Raw genomic sequence first — 22129 nt, 5'->3', positions numbered from 1 at the left:
TAGAATTACCTTGTGAAACATCATCCTTCCTGAAGTCCCTGGGGTTTGGTTTCTCACATGCATGGACGTTGTTCCTCAGCGATTGCTCAACGTGATGCTGCTGAGAGGAGCTCCTCTCCGAGCTAGTGGTCAGGATTGAAACGTGTAGGTGAGGAAAGGAAAGGAGAGGAGGATGTGAGAACTTCCTCAAACTGTTTGCAGTTTCGCCCCGTTGGACACGGTGGTCGTCACCGGTAGGAACGGAGAAGCTACTGTTCTGCATTTCATCTGACAAGAAACGGCTGTGTTTTACTTAACTGGCACAGCAGTGTGAGGTACAAAGTGACGGCCCGGTGAGCTCTGTGTTGTATCAAAACTTTAATACTTTAAAAGTTTTTTCTATCACTTCATGAGATATAACAAAAGATCCACGCATCTACTTTGTCATCGTGAAAATCTCTTTCATTCCAGTAGAGTTTCTGTTTTCAGCGAGGCTTCTGCAATGAGCAGAAACAATGCTTTATTTTGAGTCGTGCAAACATGAAGCCTTTGTCTGGGACACCCACTGTGTCCGTGGTCACGGCTGTTTGATCACACGCTAAAAGAGAGAAGGGGAGAGGTGATTTCTCTTCCTCTTCCCCTGCTTTGAAAGTGAGGCAGGAGGAGAAAGGCAAGCTTTTTCAAAGTCACGGCAATCACCTATGGCTTGGTAAACTATGTGTGTCATAATGTTGTGTAATGTTGTATAAGTCATCCCTATGGGAGCCTAAAAGGATAACCACAAAATGAATTTGTGCGACAAGCTTTTATTTTGGTATTTACAGAATTCCATTCAGATGAACACTGTTACACTGCCATGAAGTAAAACTTCCCCCAAAACTAAACTGACAAAGGCATGAGGGTAAAAAAAAAAATCTAAACATTAGACAAAGAACAATATCCGTTTATTTCATCTGGACACCATCAATTTGTTAAACTCAAGCTGTGTCAAATCTTAACTGTCAATAACACAAACAACACATTTTTGGGGATTTCTCTTTCACAGACATATAATATAAAGGAAAGTCAGTCCATCAAAAATAATATATCTATTTCAGCCCATCCATTTCAGGATTTTGAAAAAAAAAACAATTTTATTCTTTCCTACAAAGATCATAAACAGCATATACAAAAGAATCAATGAATGCACACTAACCCTCTATCATTGTCTGTTAATCAGTGTATGTTCATGTACATGCATTGTGTTTCACAGTTCTGTCTTTCGTTTACTTCACTGTTATTTTCTGCTCTGTTAGTGGATATGTTCATTGTTCCTCTTTTGTTTCTAAACCACATAATCACTTTCAGTTAGACACAGACACACTTTACTTTACTGACCGTCTTGTCAAAAAAGCATTCTTCCCTCAAACCTTACATTTTCTTCTCGGTCTCAGCCTTATTATTACTACTCTTCTTCATCCCGTGGACCTTGTATCGAGCGATGCATCATCCCACCTGTCCCTGATCTCCTCCGGTTTGTCCCCGCTGCACCGACTGCTACGACTTCGACCTGCCGCTTGCTTTGCTCCGACTCGTCTGGCTCCTGGTGATCAACGTCTAGTTCTGCCACCTCACATGTCTCCTCTGACTGTGAGAGGTTTGCCGGGTCACCTCTGGGATCTACAGAGTGTCCCTCTGCTGCTGACTCCCTCTGTTCACCGAGACTTTCTTTCTGCTTCTCCTCTGGCCTTTGCTCGGATGGAGACCCTTGCCCTCTCTCCTCCAGCTCAGCCATGTACTGGTCCTCGCCTGCCGGCTCATGTTGGTCCACCTCAGGGCTGTACTGGCTCCTCCTGTACAAACTCTCCTCATCCTCCTCCTGATACGAGCTTCCAGGGACGCTCTCGCCATCGGACTGGGAGATCCGGAGGCCGGGCAGGCCCGGGGGCTTGTGGGAAAGGTCAAACGGTTCCTCTGGCCTGAGGCGTGCGAGGAGGCTCATGGGAGTGGACATGCAGAATCGCCCTCTTCTCCTGAACACTGAAGTCAGAGACATTTTGAATTACATTGAGCAAGTTTTGCAACAACAAAAATAAATGTATAAATGTATATAAATGTAATCTTACATCTTTCATCCAGCCCTCTATCCATGACGCCGTGTTTGACCTTCATGTGTCTGGTGAGGTTTCCCTTCAGCGTGAACTTGCTTGGGCAGTAAAGGCATTTGAAGGGTTTGCTGTCCGAGTGGAGATGCATGTGGCCCATTAGGTTGTGCATCCTGTTAAACTCTTTACCACAAAGCTGAGGGACAAAGGGAGAGAAATATGTGAAAGCATATAAGCAACTGAAAATGTTTACATGGCTGGGGTAAAATTCATTGCAATTCAGCCAATGACAGCAGCTTCCTGTAGTCTGCTCTGGTGTTAGCGGGTTTCCCCGTCTCCAGTCTTTGTACTTATATACTATATTATATACCTATAGTTAAGCCAGTTAGCTTCTGGCTCAAGCTACGCGTTTTCAAAGTGTGATGTGATAACTTTGACCACTTTATAGAGCAGTTTCGTCAATGAGAAATCATCAGATCATCAGACGTTTGTATATCAACGTTAAACCTTCAAAGTAAGTAGGAACTTTAACTGGCGGATACGTGTAATTGAATTGAGTGAATGACAAAGATAAACTCTTTGGAAATGGGGTGGAAGTAAAAAGTAGCACAAAATGATCAAGAATAGGGAAGTACAAGCAAAATGCCAAAACATTACTTGATTACATTCCTCCACTGACTGTCGTAAACACAATTTAGAGAGATATATACACCAGAGGCCAACACCATCGACCAATTATTTTTGTTCTGTTCTCAAATATCTGATGTTAATCATATTTCTTGATGTGCGCAGAATGAGCTACCCGCAATCATGAATGTGTGTAGCTCAGTCCGATATACAAAGACAAACAGCCTTTCTCCCTCCTCCTTTCCTTGTTTTCCTCCTTTCCTCTTTGTCTTCCCCCCCCCTGTCTCTCTCTCTCTCTCTCTCTCTCACTTACTCCCTGACACACACACACACACACACACACAAGAAAAACAGAAAGAGAGAGGAAGCAACATGGAGACAGGGCCAGGAGGAGAACAGGGAAGGGCAACTCCTGCGCTGTCCTTCCTCTGCATTCTTTTTTATTAGGGTGGTCCTTTCCTTCAGGAGGAGAGAGGGACTGTAAACTGTCCAAGAGGACCGTGAGAAAACAGGAAGCTCCCTCCAGCAGCAGAGAAAGCGAGATGAAATCTATTTGAGGGCCCTGTTCTCCGGGGAGGCTGGGGGGCCATTGTTAGAGAGGCAGTTTGTGCGGCGATATCCTTCCTATGGACAAGGAGGCTCCTACTGCCAAAAGACTCTCTGCTATCTGGTCATCGTCTCAGTCCTGACTCCCCAGAAATGTGGAGAAATCCTAAAATACTACAGCTACAACTAAATATCAAAGGTCCTTGGCTGTGCTTATTGATAAATGCACATTTGTCAGTTAACGTTTCAATAAAAGATAAAACCTGGAGTTTCAAGGCCATATTTTGAAACCCTTCACACTATTAATTATTTAAGAAGTAGCATGCTGTGAAATGCACCTATTTGCTTTCTTGCAGAGAATGGGGTGAGAAAAATGAATGGCATTGATATGTCAGACCTTAACCTTTTAAGCTTAATATTTTTACACTTTAAGACAGCAGCTGGTTAGCTTAGCACAAAGACAGGAAACGAGGGGGAAGTTAACAATATCTGCCGCATAATCCACATAACTGTAAAGTTTACAATTTCCTTTTTGTACACATTTAACTGGTGTCTATCTATCCTTTGGACGGAGCTCATCGGATTAACCATGTTTCCGGGCTCTATGTGCCAAAGCAACTATGTGTGAGTATGAAAGAGCAACTGAAGGCCAAAGCACGAAGCAAAGATCCCTTTCTGACATGAAGGATTTGACCAACCTTGCATTTATACGGCTTGATGTCCGAGTGGACGATCATGTGAGCCTTCAGAGTTTGTTTTTGGACGAAACTCTTGAAGCACATGTGGCACTGGTAGGCCCGTATGTTGGTGTGGATGAGGACGTGGCGCTTCATGTTTGCCAACAGGGTGAACTCACGACCACAGATGCGACACTTGTGCTCCTTCACCCCCTGAAGAATGAGAGAATGTGGGGGCAGCGGCGTGAGACATATGACAAACAGTGTGTCTGCTGATAAAATCCTCTTTACGTCTACATTTTAACATTTGTAATCCATTTTTTTTGGAGATCCCAAAGTGTCCAAATATACCAAATTGTTTTGTTTATTTGTGAGAGTGGATAAAATGATACAAAGACATCAGAAGTCTTTGGTTTCAATATGTAACTCAGTGTAAACGTCATAGTACGTTTCACGATAAAGCATAGTCGATATGTCAAACTGCGTTTGAATGCACCTAAAGTGCAAATAAAGTAATAAAATGTACACGGGATGTTATGGGATCAATAGATTCAGAAGCCGGAATTTGAGGGAAAATTGCTTTGCAACAGATGCCAAAAAAAACCTGTTAGTCTTCAGCACAAACTATTTCAGCCATCGCGACACTATCCAAAATGTGCACTAGAACTAGAATGGAAGAAATATGTAACTCTGTTTGATGCCAAAGATCCAATTCTGCTTCCAACGTCCGTCAACAAACGGCAAAACGCGGCCTTTTCTTTGTCCTCCTCGTTCAACCTACTTTGTGGGTGAGTGTGTGTTGTTTCAGGTGGTGCGACTGGATGAACTCCATCCCACACTCGCTGCAGATGTACGGTCTGATGTCTTTGTGTTTCATCATGTGGTTCTGAAGCTGGCTCGGGTACTGGAACGTCTTCTGGCACTCTGCACACCTGCAGGAACAACATGTAGCCTCTAGGGTTAACGCTTTAAAAAAAAAATCAATTGTCTAATGGAGTAGTTTCAACATTTGGGAATATATGGTTACTTTCTGAATTAGATCAATTCCACTCTCGGATGTTTGCACAATAAACATGAAGCTACAGCTAGCAACCTGTTAGCTGTTAGCTTAGCACAAAGACAGTATTTCCATACATGCATGTTTATCCTAAGCTAAGCTTAGTAGCTGCTAGCTGTAGCTTCATACTCAGTTTACAGCCATGAGTGGTGTCGACAACATATTTCCCAAAGTGTCCAATAAAAACGCCCATTATGATATTTCGGCAAAATTGAAGAACCAGTCTTGTGCTCACCTGTACAAGGTGGGACCACGGTGGGCGGTCAAGTGCCTCTTTAGCTGGGCCAGCGTGGGGAAGTCCAGCCCGCACTCCACACAAACGTTCTCCTGTCCTTTTTCGTGCTTCAGCTCGTGAGCCCGAAGCTCACTGGGGTAAGCAAATCCTCGACCGCACACACTGCAGCTGGAAGGGCGAGTCAAAGTGTGTGAGAGATCGGCACAATAAGAGGACAGCTGTGAATTTAAAAACCAGCTGCTGTGAAGCGTCTACCTGTACGGCTTCACATCGCTGTGCTGCATCATGTGTCTCTTCAGGTGGCTGGTCTGAGTGAAGGCCTTATGGCACACCTGGCACTTGTGGGGCCTCATGCCCTGGTGAGTGAGCAGGTGTGTGTGCAGGTGGCTCAGCTGCTTAAACAACTTCCCACAAAGGTGGCACCCATGTGGCTTGATGCCGTTGTGCCCCAGGATGTGCGTTACCAGGTTGTACTTGGAGGTGTAGGACTTCTCGCACGTGCGACACTTCCACCTCTTCTGGCCTGCACCCACGTCTACGTAATAACTGTCGTCCACGTGGACGCTGAGACCGAGCTTTTCCGCATTGGTCGTCCCACCCCGACGGGGTCCGTCCCGATGCCCGGGACGGACCCCCTCCCTTTGGTAGAAGGAACCAGGGGAGAGGTGCATGACAGGGCCAGGCATGAAGAAAGGGTATGGGAGGAGGCTGTGGTGGAGAGGTGGGAAGTAGGGAGGGTGGAGGAGATGAGGAGACGGAGGCCAAACAGGGGAAGGACTGAGAGGCTCTTGTTTCACCTGCACAGGTAGATTCATACCTGGTGATCTGAGATGAAGCTGCAGTGTGTTCAGCTCGATCATGCCGGGGATGGTCTTAGGAGATGGGGAGGGAAGGGGGTGAGCTGGGAGGGAGAAGGGGATGTGGGAGAGGTGCACCGTCTTCTCACCGCGGCTTTCGTCTGCCTCCTCGTTGGCGGATTCACTTCCTTGGGCGTCCATCTTGAAAGGAGTTCTTTTGCGTTTTTGGGATCCTTCCCTTTGGGTGTAGCCTGGACCAATCAGGGGAAAGAAGGTGGGGGGGCTGAATGCGCTGTATGTGTCTCTGCTGTGTGATGCAATGGGGTACCCGGGAGGGAAGAATTTGGGAGGCTTAAAGAGCGGGGGTGGGTTCAGGTAGAAACTTTGCTGAGATGCTTGTGTTGGCTCATCTCTGAGTAGGGGGCTTCTTGTAGGTGGAAAATGTCTTCTATCCATTTCCATCTTGTCTCTGCATTAGAAAGAGTACAAAAAAGTACTTACAGGGGTGGAGTATTCAGATCCTTAACTTAAGTAGATGTAGAAATACCACAAGTAGAAGTAGTCTGATCATAGTCATAGAAGTAGTCTGAAGTTTGTATTAGAGTATGGTGCTTGTTTTGTATCTTATATAATTATAGCATAATTATAATATATCATTATATAATTTACTGTTGACGCTGCTGATGGTGGAGCTAGTTTTTGTTTTGTTTCAGATGCAGTTGATGTAGTCCCAGAAGTCCCAACCGGCAGGGGTCAGGCCCCTCCAAAGAGTCACTATATTCTAATTCTAATTCTAATGAGTAGTGATTCCATTATTTATTTGTCAGAAAAAATTGGATCCTCGTGATATTTTGCAAGTGATATTTGTATATTTATAACATAAAGGGCCCCTTTTGCGATTCAACATTAGGAATCACTGAATCTCTTACAATTGTATATTTGAAGATCATCATGTTTCTTGCTATGTAAAATTCTAATAATTATAATTAATTATAGCTTTTGTTACTAAATTGTGAGGTAAGATATTTACAAAGTAAAGTAGAGTAGAAGAGGAAAGTATTTTTGAAAGAAGTGCCTCAAAACCCAAATCCATGAACAAACTGGACAGTTTATGACAGATATGACTGAACGGTGTCCGTGGAACAAACAGAGTTTTGTGTTTTGTGTGACACCCACACCTTTCAGTGTTCAACCTGAAACCTTTCGCTTCTTTTTTTCTAACAAATCTCCTCCTTTCTAGAAAATAGGAAGTTATCTTTGCAATGTTCACCTCTACCTCCCGCACACTTTTCGCTTCTCCATCTCTTTTTTTGTTCTGCCGTGTTCATCTTTGCTTTCTTTTTGCACTGTTCCACAGGACTAACTTCCTCTTTCCTCCTTCGATGATAATGATGTTTGTGGTGTGCTAATCTGTATCTCTGTGAGCAGCCTGAAGTCCGTGGTCGATTATATGACTGATGCATTTAAAAACATGAAATGTAAAAATGCCACAGCTGTGAATAAGAGCTCCATGGAAATGTGTATGTGCATAATTTAGTATAGATGACAATCATGGGTGAAAATATGACGCTTAGACGGGAACTAGCTTACCTCTGCATGACATCTGCAATTTGCGTAACAATATTTAATTTATCTTCCTGTAAATAGCTCACTGCTTATCAATGAGAAAGTACCGAGATCGAAATCAAACGACTGAAATATATGGTTCTGCTTTACTGTCTGCTACATCTAATATTACTGTTGGTTTGTGCAATGCAACAAGTGCACTCTCTACACCATAATCCAGATCACACATTGCAGGTTTTATTTTATTTTCAAAGTCTACTAATCTGGAGATATTTCTCAATGACCTCAAATGATCCTTTCAATGTTTGGCTAGAAAATCCCAAGAGACCCTCTGTCATCACTGACTTGTTGTATCTGATGAAAATTTTGAAAAGAGTTTCTAATTCAGATGCTGAAAATACTTCAATCAATTATTATGAAATATTAGGATGGGGTACATTTTCTCTTAATTATTAGATTAACTAATCAACTAATTTAGCTATGCATTCACACCCAGACCGCGCAACATGACAATAATATAATACAACAACTATTTAGGATGATGAAGTTTGGGGAAAATACGAGATAAAAAACAGTGCAGAAATTAAAGATAAATTCACATTTCATATTGTTTCCAGAAAAAAAGTCACTCTTTGAACAAGGAATGTACACTGTATCAATAAATAATAGAAATGAGCATTACAGGGTCAGGAATAATTGAATGTAAATGATACAAAATTATATATAAGAAACAAAACAATGATTCCCTTTCGGTCAGTTACAAGCGCTCCTTTAGATATGAACCTGGTCTTTTATCCTCTTCACCACTCCGACTGAGGGTGCACCGTGCAGAGACCCCGGGCTTCACTTCACACACCATGCACTCCAAACCATCCGCTAAGCGCTGAAGCCCCTCCTCACATGCCAACCAGTGCCATGTAAATGCGTGTTTGTGTGAGGCTGCAGCGGAGTCTTGGTGGAAGTGTGTGTGTGTGTGTGGCACTCACCGGTTGAGTGTAGCTGAGTGTGTTTTCTGTGATGCTGTTTGGCTGAAGTGCTGCTGCTGCTGCTGTTGTACCCGTACCTGCGCTTCTCTCCCTCCTGCTCGCACTGCAACTCTCCTGACAATGAGCCGCCCGTCCACGGATAGCATTTGAAGTGACTTAAGAAAGAGAACAGGAACAATCGCTTTGTTCTCATTTTTCAGATGAGTACCTTCGGAGAGAAGGAAGGAAGGGAGGGGAGAGGAAGTCAACAAGCCTAGTGCCTTCCTGCAGAAAAATAAGGAAACACTAGATAGACATCTCCATTTCTTTATGAAATAGGGATTTTGCACAGCTTTTGGAGGAATGGTGACATGTGATGTGGCAATAGGTAACAATGCAGTTTGAATGTTTAGCAGCTCTCAAGTGGAGCGATGAAAGAGGATCTCAGTCTGAGAAAAGCAGCACTTTCTCTTTGACACAGCCAAAAGAAAATGCATGTTAGGAATGTGATGATTTCACAATGAAATTATGTATAGATATTATATATATAGTAAGCACTATATCTAAAAGTATTTTAGCTGGAGATGATAGAGTTTTTGGTTAGTCAGTTAGGTGCGAATTGTTTATCATGCAAGGAATTTGCACTATTTCATGGAAAACTCCAAACACCTGGTATTCAGTTCTTCTTCTTTTATTCTCTATATGCTCATTTTTGGAACCTCATGTGTGATGTTGCTTTTATTTTGTCCACCCTCAGCATGAGCATGACAGGTGAAAACGGTAACGGACGATGGAAAATGAATGCATGGATGGGTTAAACGTTTCACCACAGCCACTAGGAGGCAAGAGTGGCCTATTGTCTGAGTGACACACCACAACAAATAGACATGTCATTTAAGTCCTGTCTCAATGTGCCTCTACCCTCTTTTAGCACAGAAGTTGGCCCACACAGACATTTTTTTTTTTTATAGAGAGGAGGTGGCAGTTTGTGGATCCGGAATGAGTGACAGTAATTGAGCTCATATCATTGAAATGGGGAAACTGTCTTTTATGGTTTGTGGCCAATCATTAGCTGTGTTAATTAGCCCACATGCACAATTAACCTTGGACCTGGACAATGTGTTCCTCAATTCCTGCAAGGAATTAAAGACTTTATTAGCAGAAAAAGAATATTGTTAGGTGTTTGATAGTGTGTGTGTGTGTGTGTGTGTCCTCGTCATTGCATTTGTTTTCAGCAGGCCGAGGTGCAGAGAATTTTTAAAACAAGGTTTTTTTTTTACTTTTAAGATTTAATGTATACATATTGTACCCATTTCCATGTTCATATGTGCATTTTTGGTTTTCATCTAGAACACATGACTTCGTGTTTAAAAAGCGTTTAAATTGCTCAGCCACATTTAGGAAGTTTAAGTTATTCGGTAGTGACATAAAAATACTATATGAAATGTATGAAAACTGGCTGTAATTATTTTTCTATGTTCACCATGACCAGCTGTTGTCTCAAGTCTATCAATATGGGGCCTTTTAATCAATTGATTGCTGCACTCTCATTAGTGGACCATTGGCTCAATCACAATAGTTTTACCTCCTTTGGCGATAGTATCTATCGAAAACCAAACCTTTGAGATTGCCCCTATTGAATTACTCGATTACTTACTTGATCTGTTTCCTTTGAAAAAAGGGAAACATGTACTACACTCGTATCCACTCATGCTTCAAATAATTCCGTCCCCCCCATTTACTTCTTGACCTCTCTGACTTCCCTGTCATCTCTAACATGCACGGTCACGCACCGCGAGCCCTCCGGTAATAATTCCCAATAGCGTGAAGCAAACCAGACCATAGAACTGTTTGGCCCTTTTGACCCGGGCCGACCCGGGCGGTAAGTTTAATTTCCGGAGGTGATAGTAACTAAAAATGGCTCATTAAGGATCTCTAAGTGGCTTTTTAGTTTCTGTGTCACTCTCGTGAAGTAGATCTGGAAGTATATAAGACAGGTTAGAGGTACCAAGAACACAAGGAGCATTAGGAGCATCTGAGACACTTCAAATCTACCGCGCCGACATCAAGAGAGTGAGCAAAAAGTGAGTTTTCCCTAGCAGATTAGTCTAGATTTTGACGTCACTGAATGTGTGGGTTCAGTGGATCGGTACATTGGGTTTAACTGCTTTCCTTCACTTTCAGAACAGAAATGACTGGAGCTGCTGTGTCTGTGTGCCTATTTTCTCTGCTGTCTGTATGTTCCGCTTGTTACATCTCTAACTGTCCTATCGGTGGAAAGAGGTCCATCATGGATGCACCTTTGCGAAAGGTGAGCTGCTTTTTACTGATTTACTTTCCATGATCCGAACATCATACAACATCTTTGGACCTTACAAGCTTTGCTGTAGAAGCAACAACTAAATGAACTGATGTCCCCTTTAGGGACACATGCAGCGGGTCACAGGAACTGTCTGCACTGTGCTGAAAAAGCACCTGCATTTTCTGAACAACAGCATCTAATGATCGACCGTTTGCCCCTCCAGTGCATGTCTTGTGGCCCCGGAGACAGGGGCCGCTGCTTCGGCCCCAGTATCTGCTGCGGGGAGGGCCTCGGCTGCCTGCTGGGCTCCCCGGAAACGGCTCGCTGCGGGGAGGAGAACTACCTGCTCACCCCCTGCCGGGCAGGCGGGAGACCCTGCGGGTCCGACGGGGGGCGCTGCGCTGCTTCGGGCGTCTGCTGTGATTCAGGTCGGGGTGTGAGCTTGGCTTAAGTGAATGAAAACTACAGCGGTATAATGTGCGGCATTAGTTCAAAGTAAGATAGCGTTGTAGTTGATCTGGATCCTGATATCATTGCATGCATTGGGATTCATGTGCTCATTATAGATGTTTAACATCTGAACATGTAAAGTGCCTGTTAGTTTTCAAAGAAATTCACTGAATTACAGCGTAAAAGTTCAGAGTAACAATAAAGTACTTGATTAAATTATTTTGCATTGCAAGCTTTGTTTAAGCTAAGCGGAACAGATCCCTGAATGTCAAATGAACCATATAACACGCTGCTTCTTTTTTTTCTCTGTGAACCTTTTGCCCTCTTGTTCTGAAAGGTTCACGGCCGTGGTTTAAAAAAAAAGCTGATAAAAACATATTGTAAAGTCTGCAATAACACATGTCAAAGTTCCCAGTGATAACTGTTCGAACTCTTTTACAGAAAGCTGCACCACAGACCAGTCCTGCCTCGTGGATGAGGAAGGAGACGAGCAGACCGGTCCATTCGATGGCAGCGACCCCGGTGACATCATCCTCAGGATCCTGCATCTGGCTGGGCTCAATTCTCCTCATCGAGTTCACCAATGAGCGGCCGCCGGCAGCGAGGTCTGATGGGAAACTCCTCGGGCCGCAGAGACGACGCGGGACTCGTACTTGAAGTTCATATAGTTGTTCCTCTATGTTTGTCATTGCTCTGTTGCCTGGCGTACTTGTGAGTGCCTTCTGTCGACATATTTTTTATGTATTAAAAGAAGGATGGATATTGATCGTGGTTGTCCACATACCTGCATGCTGAAATAAAGTTTTGAGAGGTTATAATAAAATGTTGTTGTTTTTTTTGTTCAAGAACCGCCTTACCACCCAGTTTCAAACCCTCTGAATCGTTTCTGTAATGCAGCAAAGGGCAAATCAGCGTAAAGCTTATCGGGCTGCAGTGTTACAAAATATTCCATTATCAGCAGGCCTATTGGAAGCCGACATTCCAAAGGGCCATCCCATGACCATGTGTTTGTGTGTGCGTGTTATTGTGGCAACTCCAGTGACCAAATATCGCTGTGGCAACAGTTATGACCGTTATCTTGTACCTTTTGTGTTCACCTTTGATCCATGTTTTGTTGTTTTTATTTGTGGTTTTCTAACAGGGAATTCCAAAAACAGAAGAAATACATTATGTTGAGGAATTCACTGATGACAGCACGTTGACATTGTGCATCAATTGGATCACTTGGTGAGACAGTAGTCTGCACTGTGAGAGATGCCTTATTTTGACGTATCTTATCTTGAATCTGGTGAGATCGGGTAATATACATCTAGAGGTCACACGGGGTAAAGCTGTGTAATGTGATGCTCGTCTGTACCAGGTCTGGACCGGGCTGCCTATATAATATGTTCATTAGGACACTGTTTAAGAAGCTAAAATTTTGTTTTGTTAACCTGAAGGCCAACTTTTTGCTATTAGGTTTGCTAAAAATATTTTACGCGCGTTTTTCCACGTTTCGGGACATGAGAAACGCAAACGTTTCCCCTCATGGGCTCCGACTGCTTGAACGTGAGCTTCTGGGAAACTCTGAGACATGCACTGAAAAAGACATATGGAACAAATGAGTGAGGGACAGAGTCGGTGGGACAAGGGGAGGAAAAAGAGAGAAAAGGGATGAAAAGAAGGAACAGGGAGTGGAGGAAGGAAGTGAAATTTGCTCATCAGATGTTGTGCCGTGTGATGACATCACCAAATAAACATTCAATGGGTGAACCGGCAACTCGGCACGAAGAGCCATCTGACTTGAGCTCGCCTCAGAGGACCTCTTTTATCTATCGCTCGTCGGGTTGTATCGCGGCTCGAGGAGTGTGGGGAGGGGGGGAGGGGGGGGGGGGGGGGGGGAAGTTGCCTAAATGAGAGACACCTGTGGTTAATGATTGCTGCAGCCCTGGAGTTTGAGCGCATAAAACAGACGGACAAGCCCTCTGCTCGCTCCATTCGCTATCTGACGCCATGTCGTTCTCTGGGAAGTACCAGCTGGAGACTCAGGAGAACTTTGAGGCTTTCATGAAAGCTGTTGGTAAGATTGCAACTCTTCTATGATGGTTTTTGACCAGAAGCTTTAATGCAATGTTGGTTTAAGTGATCACCGTAATGGGTTGTTTCTCAAATTTGCTTTTGTCTTGAGGTCTCCCTGATGAACTCATCCAGAAAGGCAAAGACATTAAGAGCATCTCTGAGATTGAGGAGTCTGGTGACAACTTCAAAGTGACGGTCACCACCGGTACAAAGGTCCTTGTCAACGTCTTCACGATTGGACAGGAGTCAGATATGGAGACAATCACTGGGGAGAAGGTCAAGGTAAGCCGGGGCGGCAGATTTTAAGAATCCAGATTTTAAATGTAACAAAATGGCATGTTTAAACTAAAAGTTAATCTTGTTTTATCCGTCTTCCAGGCGGTGGTTAAGCGTGATGGCAACAAGCTGAGGGTCTGCCTGAAGGGAATGGAGTCTGTGACGGAACTACTGGATGAAAACACACTTGTCAATGTGAGTAAATGACACCAATTGTGGGACTCGTTTAAGAACCCAAAGTTTTTCTAATTTTTTTTTTTGTTTTTCTGTCCCCAGACTATAACTCTCGGCAGCATTGTGTACAAGCGGACAAGCAAGCGGATGTAAAGTTCTGTACTTGGGATAATAAATGTTTCAAAAGTGTCTGGCATGTTATGTACTGAAAAGTCCAAACTATGAAATGGTAAAAATCCTCCTGAATTGAAGCCTTTGGTCAGGTTTAAGTGTTTAGAATCGAACTTGCTAAAATTGGCTTTAAACTGGACTGCAGGTCAGTTTGCATGATGCCATTATTTCTAGACGTTGGGAAATGAGCTTATGTTTGCGTGAAGGCTGATAGGACAACGCCACGTTCTGCACCTCGCTCCCATGTATACAGAACATCATCAGTCCTGAAAAGGTACATTTTTGTGACTCAACTGAATCTTTCCTCATGGTCTTTCGGTGAAAACCGTTTGGACATGGAGCATTAATTGACCCTGTGTGGGCACCATGTCCTCTATTCTGTGCCCTGGTCCTAACTGCAGGCAGCAGATGGTGCAGGATCATCCATTGGACAGCAGGGGGAGATTTTTAAGTTCACTGTATTTTGCATTTAGAATTAAATGGCCTTGGAGCTTATGTCAGTGACCATTGTGCAAAGGGACTGTAGCCTGAATAAAGTCATAAAGGACCAAGCTATTTCTTTAGTGTTTAAATTTTTTTCAGTCTCCTTACTACTTGCAGAATTTAGCTCCTCAAAGTCCACCGACGATCTAATGACAGTCTTAACATCTCTCAAATTAAAAAGCAATAAACCCTTTTTTTATATAGAAAACAGGATGACTGATGCAGATTATCTTTTTGATGCTTAAGCAACACACTGAACTAGACACACCGAAGTGTGTAGTTCTATACCTTAAATTCTTTGCCCGTGCTTTGATCAAAAAATCCTTTTTTTTTTGCTGGTAGTATAGCACAAAATGTAGCGGTGCTGCTTTAACAGGTCCTTGTGTAGCGGTTTCCTATTGGGTGTTTCTATTTTTAATGGATTATTCACAATGACCAAAAACATACAACGTAAGATTCCTTTGGTCCACTTGGCTGACTCATCCAAAAGGGATTGCATTGTTTACACTAAAGACCCATATTTGCACGGTTTTCCTACCCATGTGATGCCAAGGTCCTTCACAGGCTGGTCGGAGTTCTAAAAATGTCCTTATTTAGGGTTAAGGTATTACTAGATATAAATGACCCGTTTTGGTACACAATGAGAAACAACCAGGGACATAGACCATGATTGTACCTATTCAGCAAAAGTATTGATGACATCGCATGTTTTCTAAAAAGCATTAAAAAAAATAAAAGCGCACAAGTCCGACATGACATCTTTTTAATGAAAAGCGCGACTACAAAACAGCAAACGACCGTGTGACTAAACGTGCAGACCCACACGCCAACGCTCGGGCTTATTCTCCCTCATTTTTACTTCCTGCGGTGAAAGAGATTCTTGATTCCTTCGTCCACAGACCTGGGTTCATGCATCATGGCCATTGGCTTGTTCTTCAGAGCTGCCTCTCTCATGCTGTGGTAAACGTACTCGTTCTGCTTGAACATCCTCAGCTCCATCTCCGTCTGCATACGCATGGCCTGCGGAAAGATAAGCAAGTTTCAGTGCTTCAAAAGGTCTGCCTACGAGCAGCCAGCGAGGTGTGCAAGTACATGCAACCTAAAGCTAGCTTTAGCTGAAAAGAGCACTTCAGCCAAAACACAGAAAAGCTTCCCGGTCCGGGGCGGAGTTTACCTCCAGGTCCTTGGTGATGGGATGTGTTGGACCGTGGGTTACCATGAGAATGGCGTAGGCCCTGCAGACCATCCCATGGCCAATCTCTATCTCCCCAGCCTGCCAGTGACTCACGCCCGCTCTCATCGACGCCATCCCCAGAGCAGCATTGTTGGGTGGGTACAGTTTCCTGTGTGAAGTTTCTGTTTTTTTTTTCTTCTTTCAAATCATTTTTCAGTCGGTTTAAAAAAGATGTGCAGGTGTATCACACAACACGCTGCACAACAGCCCCGTACTTACATGTATCCCTCCACCATTTTGCGGGAGTAGTCTGCAGCATCAGTAAAGAACTGCAGGTAAGCTTGCACCTCACTTAATGTGCTCCACATCCGCAGCTGGTAGATGTGAGTGTCAGCCAAAACGGGCTCTGTCTTCTCTATGCACTCCTTGCAGATTTTTACCACCTGAAGAAGAAAAAAAAACAAGACCCATTTAAAAAACAAAAAAGAAGAATTTTTATTCGATGTTGGATGATTTGATGCAGCACCTGATGGTAGTCCCCCTTTAGTCGAGCGCTCTCCATCTTCTCCAGCATTTGAAAGCAATAGTCTGTGGCCTCTTTCACCTGCTCCTCTGTAGGCTGAGAGATGGAGATGGGAGGCACAGATCGAATGAGGAATTAACACCATAACAATAAAAGCTTTGAGAATAACAATTGACAGTCATCTCGCTGAGTTGTGGGTCACGTGGAGACATCGGTTTGAAATCGAGGTTGTAGAATGCGTGTCCAGCTCTTCACAGTAACGTTAAGGACAATACAGATGAAGTTTCTATTTTTAACTAAATTAAGTTGTTTTTTTCTGCATCACGTGAATCGATGCGAGCCCTTAAACACAGTGAATGCATTAGGATTCATCTTTGCCTAAAATAGTCACTGCAGCTGTTTTTTTCCTCTTGTTTCCCGTCTGGCCTTATCACGCGGGGACTAATCCTTTTGAGAGGGGTTTGCCTCTTTTTCGGTAACAAAAGCACTCTCTCGCTCAGCGAGAGGCGACATCAAACCCCACACGAGGACAACGGACACGCACCTTGACTCCGTCCACCTCTGCGACCCCCCCCAACTTCAAGTCGTCTTTGATGTGGTTCTTGCAGTGCTCGCATGTGCAGTCGAAGAAGTATTGGGTTTTCAGCTGTCTTTGCCTCTCCTCGGACAAATTCAAGAAGTCCACGTAGGCGACCGTCAGCTCCTCTCCCTCCTCGATCTTACCGAGAGATCGCAGCTCAATCCTGAGGAAGCAAAAGCGACTTTATTTAGTCTTCTTTCATTCAGTTTCGGACAGCTGGTGAGACAGAGTTCCATCGTGTGGCTTTTGGTTCAATCAATCCAGTTGAAAGATTGAAGGAATGAAAGATGAGGGAGATTTTTTTTACACCTTAAAAGTTCTGTTCATTCATTTATTTTTTATTTTTGCCAAGACAAAATGTCTGACCAACCAAGCTCAACATTTTAAAGGGCAAATAAAAGGCTTAAAAATGAAATTAAGTTGTATGTTTAGATGGAAAAGTGTTTTTTCCCATGTTTTAGCCTGGTGTTACGTGGTGTTAGAGTGAACTAATGGTTTCAAATAAGAGGAGCTTCTTGGATGATGAACAGACAATTACGCAATCAACAAAACACACAAAGTGAAAAACCAGCAGCATACCAGTGAACATAACAAATACAGAAATATGTGTGTCTTAAACGAGCCGTCAGCCGGTAACAAGCAAACGAAGGTTAGAGCATTCAAGATGCATGTTGACACTTTGATGTGAGGTCTCAATAAGACTTGAGGGTTGAGGTTGAGGTAACGCACCTCCGTTGAGAATGAAACATAGTATTCACAGCCGATTGACTGAAAGACAAACAGGAAGCAATTTTACACCAAATGCAACCCCGGACAAACACACGCTCACACGCAATACACAACAGCACAAAAACACACACACCAACACCAAAAGAATATCACATTTCAATTTCAATTTCAGCTAAATAAAAAAAATATTATTTTACGGATAAGTACAAACGGGAGGAGCGTCTTGTTTTTACTTACTTGCCGTGGTTGAGGATCACGGTGCAGTTTGGCCAGCAGTTATGATTCACCAAACACAAATTTAGGAAAAGACCAACTCCCACTGCCTGAAGGCCCCTCTGGTCGCTCACAGTGAAACCGTTACAGTTAATCTGAAGGAAAGAAGGCAATTATTCGTGTGAACACACAGGTGTCAGATCTTTTGAAGAAACATTTTGTGAAAGTTGAGAATTCAGAAAATATAGTAAAGTATTTTTGGAGACTTCAGCTGCGGCTTAACGCAACCAGCATGTAGGTCAAATAAATAAATAAATCTTCATAGAGTTACAAGATGAATTGATTTTGGATCATGAGGATTGACCAATAAACACACCACTCCAAAAATATGTGAAATGTTGTCAATGTTGTGCTGCTTGCTGGTACGGGGCCAGTAGTCCAGGAAGTTGTGGATGTCCACTTTTAATTCCTTCAAGTCGTCCTCTTGCATGTCAGAAATGTGATCCTCCAGCTTGTCCACTGTGATCAGCTGCATGTCAGACATTATGCTGCCCTCTCTGTCAAGGCGCCACATGATGCGGGCCGCCAAACTGGCCACAAAAAAAGGAAAAAAACAGAAGATATACAGAGGAATAGGATAGGTGGCTGAGAAACATGTGGTCGTTAGAGGCATCTGAGGCACAGAGAACAGAGAACTGTGCATGCAAACGATGGTACTAAATGTATTATTGATGAAGTTAGCATCTACTTAGAATGCGTATGATCTGTCTAAGTTTTGGAACATCTTTCTGAGAGCAACGCGAGACAGCTCGATGCGCTAGTTGACAACGAGCCGTTCCATTCGGCAGCAAAACAAGCAAATGTGGCTTCCTTAATTCAGGCTTGCAGAATGTGATAAGCCCATAAATCAAATGCTTTAAAAAAAAAAAAACTGATAAAAATCCGCCATCTGTCGCAGGAATGTGATAAGCCCTCTGGAGAAACTGTTAGTATTGCAGACATGGCAACTTGGTTGCTGGATTCAGCAATTTATCAACTTGGTTTAATGTTTTCTTATTGGAAATGTTGCCAACAGTCGGTAGTGTTTTTAGAATTGTTTTTATTCAAGATTACAAACCCCGCCTTTAAACGTGGATACCTCAGCATTTTGGATCTTGTTGGCTGACACTTTGTAGTCTGTTTGGATCGTATTCTTAAACACATAATCAAGGTTGTAAACTGAAACAAAACAACTTGGTTATTCTTAAGCAAATAAACTGTAATAATCTGTACTTGGTTATCCTAAAGATTTAGTAAAAACACCTTGTTTTCTTTTTGTAATCTAAGATACAGACATAAGTCAAAAATGCTTTTATTGGCCTGACTGTAGCTCTTGTGACTGACTGTGGCTCTGTGCCGTCATTGGTCTAAATCCACATTGCACCAAACCAGCGTCTTATTTTTTTTAATTTGGTCGAACAGACTAAGGATAGAAGACTCTAGCAAACACGTCTCTGAAACACAAACCAATCAAGCAACATATTCCAGTTATTTCCTCTTCCCTCCACTCACCGGATGTTCTCGTTTGGTGTTTTTCCATAAGCTTTGATGGCACCACATTCTTGCTTGTGTTCGGCCCAGCCGGCACGCTGGCAAGTGCGGTCACAATAATGAGCAGCTTTGCACTGGCCGCACCTCTGGAGTTTGTCTTGTTGGCGGAAACAGCTGTGGCAAATACGCTCCAGAAGGCTGCAGTGAAAGCGGACAGCAGAAATAGTCGTTGGCGCTCTGTGAATGAGCTATTTATCTCATTTTATATGAATTTCTAATAGTTTGAAGACAATCTTCAAGATGACTCTTTTACTTATTTCCTATACTGTGAGAATATATGTCAATATTAAAATAGATTGTATGGGGATCCATAATAGGAAAAATATATTGTGAACACATTTTAGAATTACAAACAACATTTTTGTTCACTAACCCAAATTGACCTTATCTGAGAACTCGCCCCCCACAATTGAGCGTCCACATCCCCAACATGCATCACTGCACTGTACCTGTCAAACACGACAGCCGCGACGCTAGGCTCGGCAAAAATGACGTCTCCGGCCCAGAACTCCTTGGTCGCCTTGAGACCCCTTCCCTTTCCGGGTGAGTCAAATATCGCCACGTTCTCCATGTATTCTGCACTCGGTTCCGGGCCGCACAGATGAATGGGGAGTCTGTGGTGAACCGATGAGCGCCTCGCGGGGTGGAGAGCTAAATGCGGCTGAGGGGTAGTTGAGGAATGCGCAGACCAATCCGTGACCTCCGTTCTTCAATGACAACTGGACATTCCACGCCCGAGGTACTGAAATAGCCATCCTCTCGACCTGCACCACCAGTCACAGACACGTGGGACGAAGGCGTTGTGTCTCTGTAGTCAACTCATATATGAAATGTCACGTCCTGTCAATAAAGCCAACAGACTCGTCTGAAAGTCAAACCACTCACGGTTACTCTCTCAGATTCTTACATTTGTTTCAATTTGTGATCAGACTTTTGCCTTTTCTGTCCTGCAACTCCCCCCCACCCCCGACCATGAATTGGTAGGTGCCCCGGGCCCTGGGGGTTATTTTGGGCCCTCAGTTGGGGCCGTCTATCAGGAGTCGGTGGTGACGTTAGACAGCTGCGAGGAGTTTGACAGAAGCAGAGCTAACTCTCCGCCTCTACTCTGTTCTGGTGCTTTCTACAACTGTCCTGTAATGTATCCAGATTCGAATTACATCAGTGATCTCTTATCTCATAGTTTAACGCTAAATAAAAGTTACGTCTATTTCTGTGTGTGTATTTTGAGAGCAAAGGAAATACTGCAGTCAAATTGCTTGTATTCGTACACAATAAAGTTGATTCTGATTCTGAATCTCATAAAGTAAAACATTCTAGGTCAACCAACAGTTTGGTTAAAGACTATTTATTCTCAACATGATGCTTTACATCTGCAACAAACAAAAAAGTTTGCAATAGAAGGGTTCAGGAATTCAAATTTAAAAAATAAAGGGAAAAGAACTGAATTATGTGACGGCGCTAGCACAATGACAAATGATGACAGATGAAAGATGGCAAAATAACAGATTAAACACAGAATAAATATCACAGTAAATCAGATTAAAAACAACAACATCGTTGTAAGGCCTTCAGACAGAACACCTCCATTTCCAAACATGTTTGTGAAAGTTATTGTATCATAAATACTGAAACCAGACATTCAGTCATGAGTTCTGTGAGAAACAAAACTAACACAAAGCTGCTCTACTGTACATTAGTTTATGTTTTTCTCAGAAAACTGGAGAATAGCTGAAGACTTTGACATGTGGCTGCTCCTAGGGCACATCACACATCGCAGGTGTGGTACGCAGCGGAGCACCTGCAGGATCTCTGCAGTCAGATGTTAGAGGACAGATGGGAGTTCAGCTCATCGGTGCAAAGTTGGAAAGGTTTCCCAAAGTGGCTGCGGGAAGAAAGGTGGAAAGGAAATTCAATAGAGGGATTAAAGTCGGGGCAATCCAAAGGCAAAACAAGAGAAGAACCGTGTGGCTCACCTGCATTGTTGATCAGGAGCACCCAGACTATTTCATTCACAGCTTCCCGCCTCGCCACCTTCACTGTTTCACTGTGCCGAGTACGGCCCAGTGTCCGGGGGTTTGTTACGTCAGGCATCTTGAGAGATCTTCACTAGTGGTGGAAACACTGACTGTCAAGTGGGAGAAAAGAAGCAAAAAATAATTTGAAGCCTGCTGTTTCACACCGAGCTGCTTTTATAACCTCAATCTGAAAGCAGAACTAATGCATTGCACGTACACAATACAAAAAGATTGAAGCAGTTTGTTCTGTAATATCAATCATTGTTAAATTGGAAATAACTGTGCAACACATTCAGAGGCTTCTTGAAAATATATTTTTCAAACACATTTTGATTTAGAATAAAAATACCATTAGTATTTTTACAAAAACAGTTTTTGGACTATTAATTAAAATATACATTTGGATTATTTACATAATAGACTTGTGAACAAATAGATAGTAGGAGTCCCTCACGATATAAGAGCAAAAAATAAACCACAGAAAAACTATTAAATTGATTTTTTTAAATGTGTTATACTATTTGGTGTATTGCCTTTAGCGTATTGAATGGTTGCTGCATAAATCACAATAATGGTGAACGCTGTTAAGACTGACAAGCTGAATACATCTAAAAGCTGAGCGAGCAGCCAACCCTTTCAAAAATAAAGGCACTAAGTGACCAGGGTCTGTGGTAATAGATACCATCGGACTTATAGGTCAACAATGACAGTGTTTCATCTTGACTCCGAACCCCAAATCGAGGCAGACAACAAAAAAGCTTTAATGTAAAGCACGGCAAACATATACAACACATCTCTTCGTTTGTAGAAAAAAGCGAAACCATATATGTTTTAGGCAGGATTTTTTGTGATTTGTGA

The 22129-nt window shown here is 43.0% G+C and overlaps 4 protein-coding genes across 5 annotated transcripts; 2 read left to right on the top strand and 2 right to left on the bottom strand.

Moving 5' to 3' along the window:
- Positions 1 to 777: 777 nt before the first annotated feature.
- znf366 (zinc finger protein 366) lies at positions 778 to 8704 on the bottom strand. Its single transcript, XM_037483612.2, has 7 exons — positions 8555 to 8704; positions 5461 to 6471; positions 5206 to 5373; positions 4695 to 4845; positions 3935 to 4126; positions 2085 to 2259; positions 778 to 1998 (listed from the first exon to the last, which is right to left on the bottom strand). Exons 1-7 carry the CDS (start codon positions 8698 to 8700, stop codon positions 1424 to 1426), a joined length of 2418 nt encoding a protein of 805 aa, XP_037339509.2. The 5' UTR covers positions 8701 to 8704; the 3' UTR covers positions 778 to 1423.
- Positions 8705 to 10547: 1843 nt separating this feature from the next.
- Positions 10548 to 12108, top strand: LOC119225148 (isotocin-neurophysin IT 1-like). The gene is made up of 4 exons (XM_037482826.2): positions 10548 to 10617; positions 10718 to 10844; positions 11059 to 11263; positions 11727 to 12108. The coding sequence occupies exons 2-4, from the start codon at positions 10725 to 10727 to the stop codon at positions 11870 to 11872; spliced, it is 471 nt and encodes a 156-aa protein (XP_037338723.1). The 5' UTR covers positions 10548 to 10617; positions 10718 to 10724; the 3' UTR covers positions 11873 to 12108.
- A 1169-nt stretch (positions 12109 to 13277) lies between these two features.
- Positions 13278 to 14534, top strand: LOC119225637 (fatty acid-binding protein, liver-type-like). The gene is made up of 4 exons (XM_037483636.2): positions 13278 to 13344; positions 13453 to 13625; positions 13722 to 13814; positions 13896 to 14534. Exons 1-4 carry the CDS (start codon positions 13278 to 13280, stop codon positions 13944 to 13946), a joined length of 384 nt encoding a protein of 127 aa, XP_037339533.1. The 3' UTR covers positions 13947 to 14534.
- Positions 14535 to 15193: 659 nt separating this feature from the next.
- On the bottom strand, positions 15194 to 19970 carry smyd1b (SET and MYND domain containing 1b). 2 transcript variants are annotated; one of them, XM_037483634.2, is made up of 10 exons: positions 19706 to 19970; positions 19218 to 19394; positions 18043 to 18256; positions 17691 to 17821; positions 17454 to 17492; positions 16689 to 16887; positions 16148 to 16240; positions 15901 to 16064; positions 15622 to 15790; positions 15194 to 15467 (listed from the first exon to the last, which is right to left on the bottom strand). In XM_037483634.2, exons 1-10 carry the CDS (start codon positions 19825 to 19827, stop codon positions 15303 to 15305), a joined length of 1473 nt encoding a protein of 490 aa, XP_037339531.2. In that variant the 5' UTR covers positions 19828 to 19970; the 3' UTR covers positions 15194 to 15302. The 2 variants fall into 2 exon arrangements, with proteins under 2 accessions (XP_037339531.2, XP_037339532.2); XM_037483635.2 differs by lacking the exon at positions 17454 to 17492 and having other exon boundaries at positions 19706 to 19968.
- Positions 19971 to 22129: the final 2159 nt, after the last annotated feature.

The sequence above is a fragment of the Pungitius pungitius genome, chromosome 5 (assembly GCF_949316345.1).
Source record: "Pungitius pungitius chromosome 5, fPunPun2.1, whole genome shotgun sequence".
In the NCBI taxonomy this organism is placed as follows: domain Eukaryota; kingdom Metazoa; phylum Chordata; class Actinopteri; order Perciformes; family Gasterosteidae; genus Pungitius; species Pungitius pungitius.
This window is presented reverse-complemented; position numbering and strand designations above follow the sequence as displayed.

Coding starts and splice junctions, on each gene's coding strand:
- znf366 (XM_037483612.2), bottom strand. CDS start 8,700: ATGCTATCCGTGGACGGGCGGCTCATTGTCAGGAGAGTTGCAGTGCGA. Junction 4,846..5,205: donor CGTGGTCCCACCTTGTACAG/GTGAGCACAAGA, acceptor TTGTTCCTGCAG/GTGTGCAGAGTGCCAGAAGA. Junction 4,127..4,694: donor AACACACACTCACCCACAAA/GTAGGTTGAACG, acceptor CTCATTCTTCAG/GGGGTGAAGGAGCACAAGTG.
- LOC119225148 (XM_037482826.2), top strand. CDS start 10,725: ATGACTGGAGCTGCTGTGTCTGTGTGCCTATTTTCTCTGCTGTCTGTA. Junction 10,845..11,058: donor TGGATGCACCTTTGCGAAAG/GTGAGCTGCTTT, acceptor TTGCCCCTCCAG/TGCATGTCTTGTGGCCCCGG. Junction 11,264..11,726: donor GGGCGTCTGCTGTGATTCAG/GTCGGGGTGTGA, acceptor ACTCTTTTACAG/AAAGCTGCACCACAGACCAG.
- LOC119225637 (XM_037483636.2), top strand. CDS start 13,278: ATGTCGTTCTCTGGGAAGTACCAGCTGGAGACTCAGGAGAACTTTGAG. Junction 13,345..13,452: donor GGCTTTCATGAAAGCTGTTG/GTAAGATTGCAA, acceptor TTTTGTCTTGAG/GTCTCCCTGATGAACTCATC. Junction 13,626..13,721: donor TCACTGGGGAGAAGGTCAAG/GTAAGCCGGGGC, acceptor TCCGTCTTCCAG/GCGGTGGTTAAGCGTGATGG.
- smyd1b (XM_037483634.2), bottom strand. CDS start 19,827: ATGGAGAACGTGGCGATATTTGACTCACCCGGAAAGGGAAGGGGTCTC. Junction 16,065..16,147: donor TAAAGGGGGACTACCATCAG/GTGCTGCATCAA, acceptor TTTCTTCTTCAG/GTGGTAAAAATCTGCAAGGA. Junction 15,791..15,900: donor AAAATGGTGGAGGGATACAT/GTAAGTACGGGG, acceptor AACTTCACACAG/GAAACTGTACCCACCCAACA.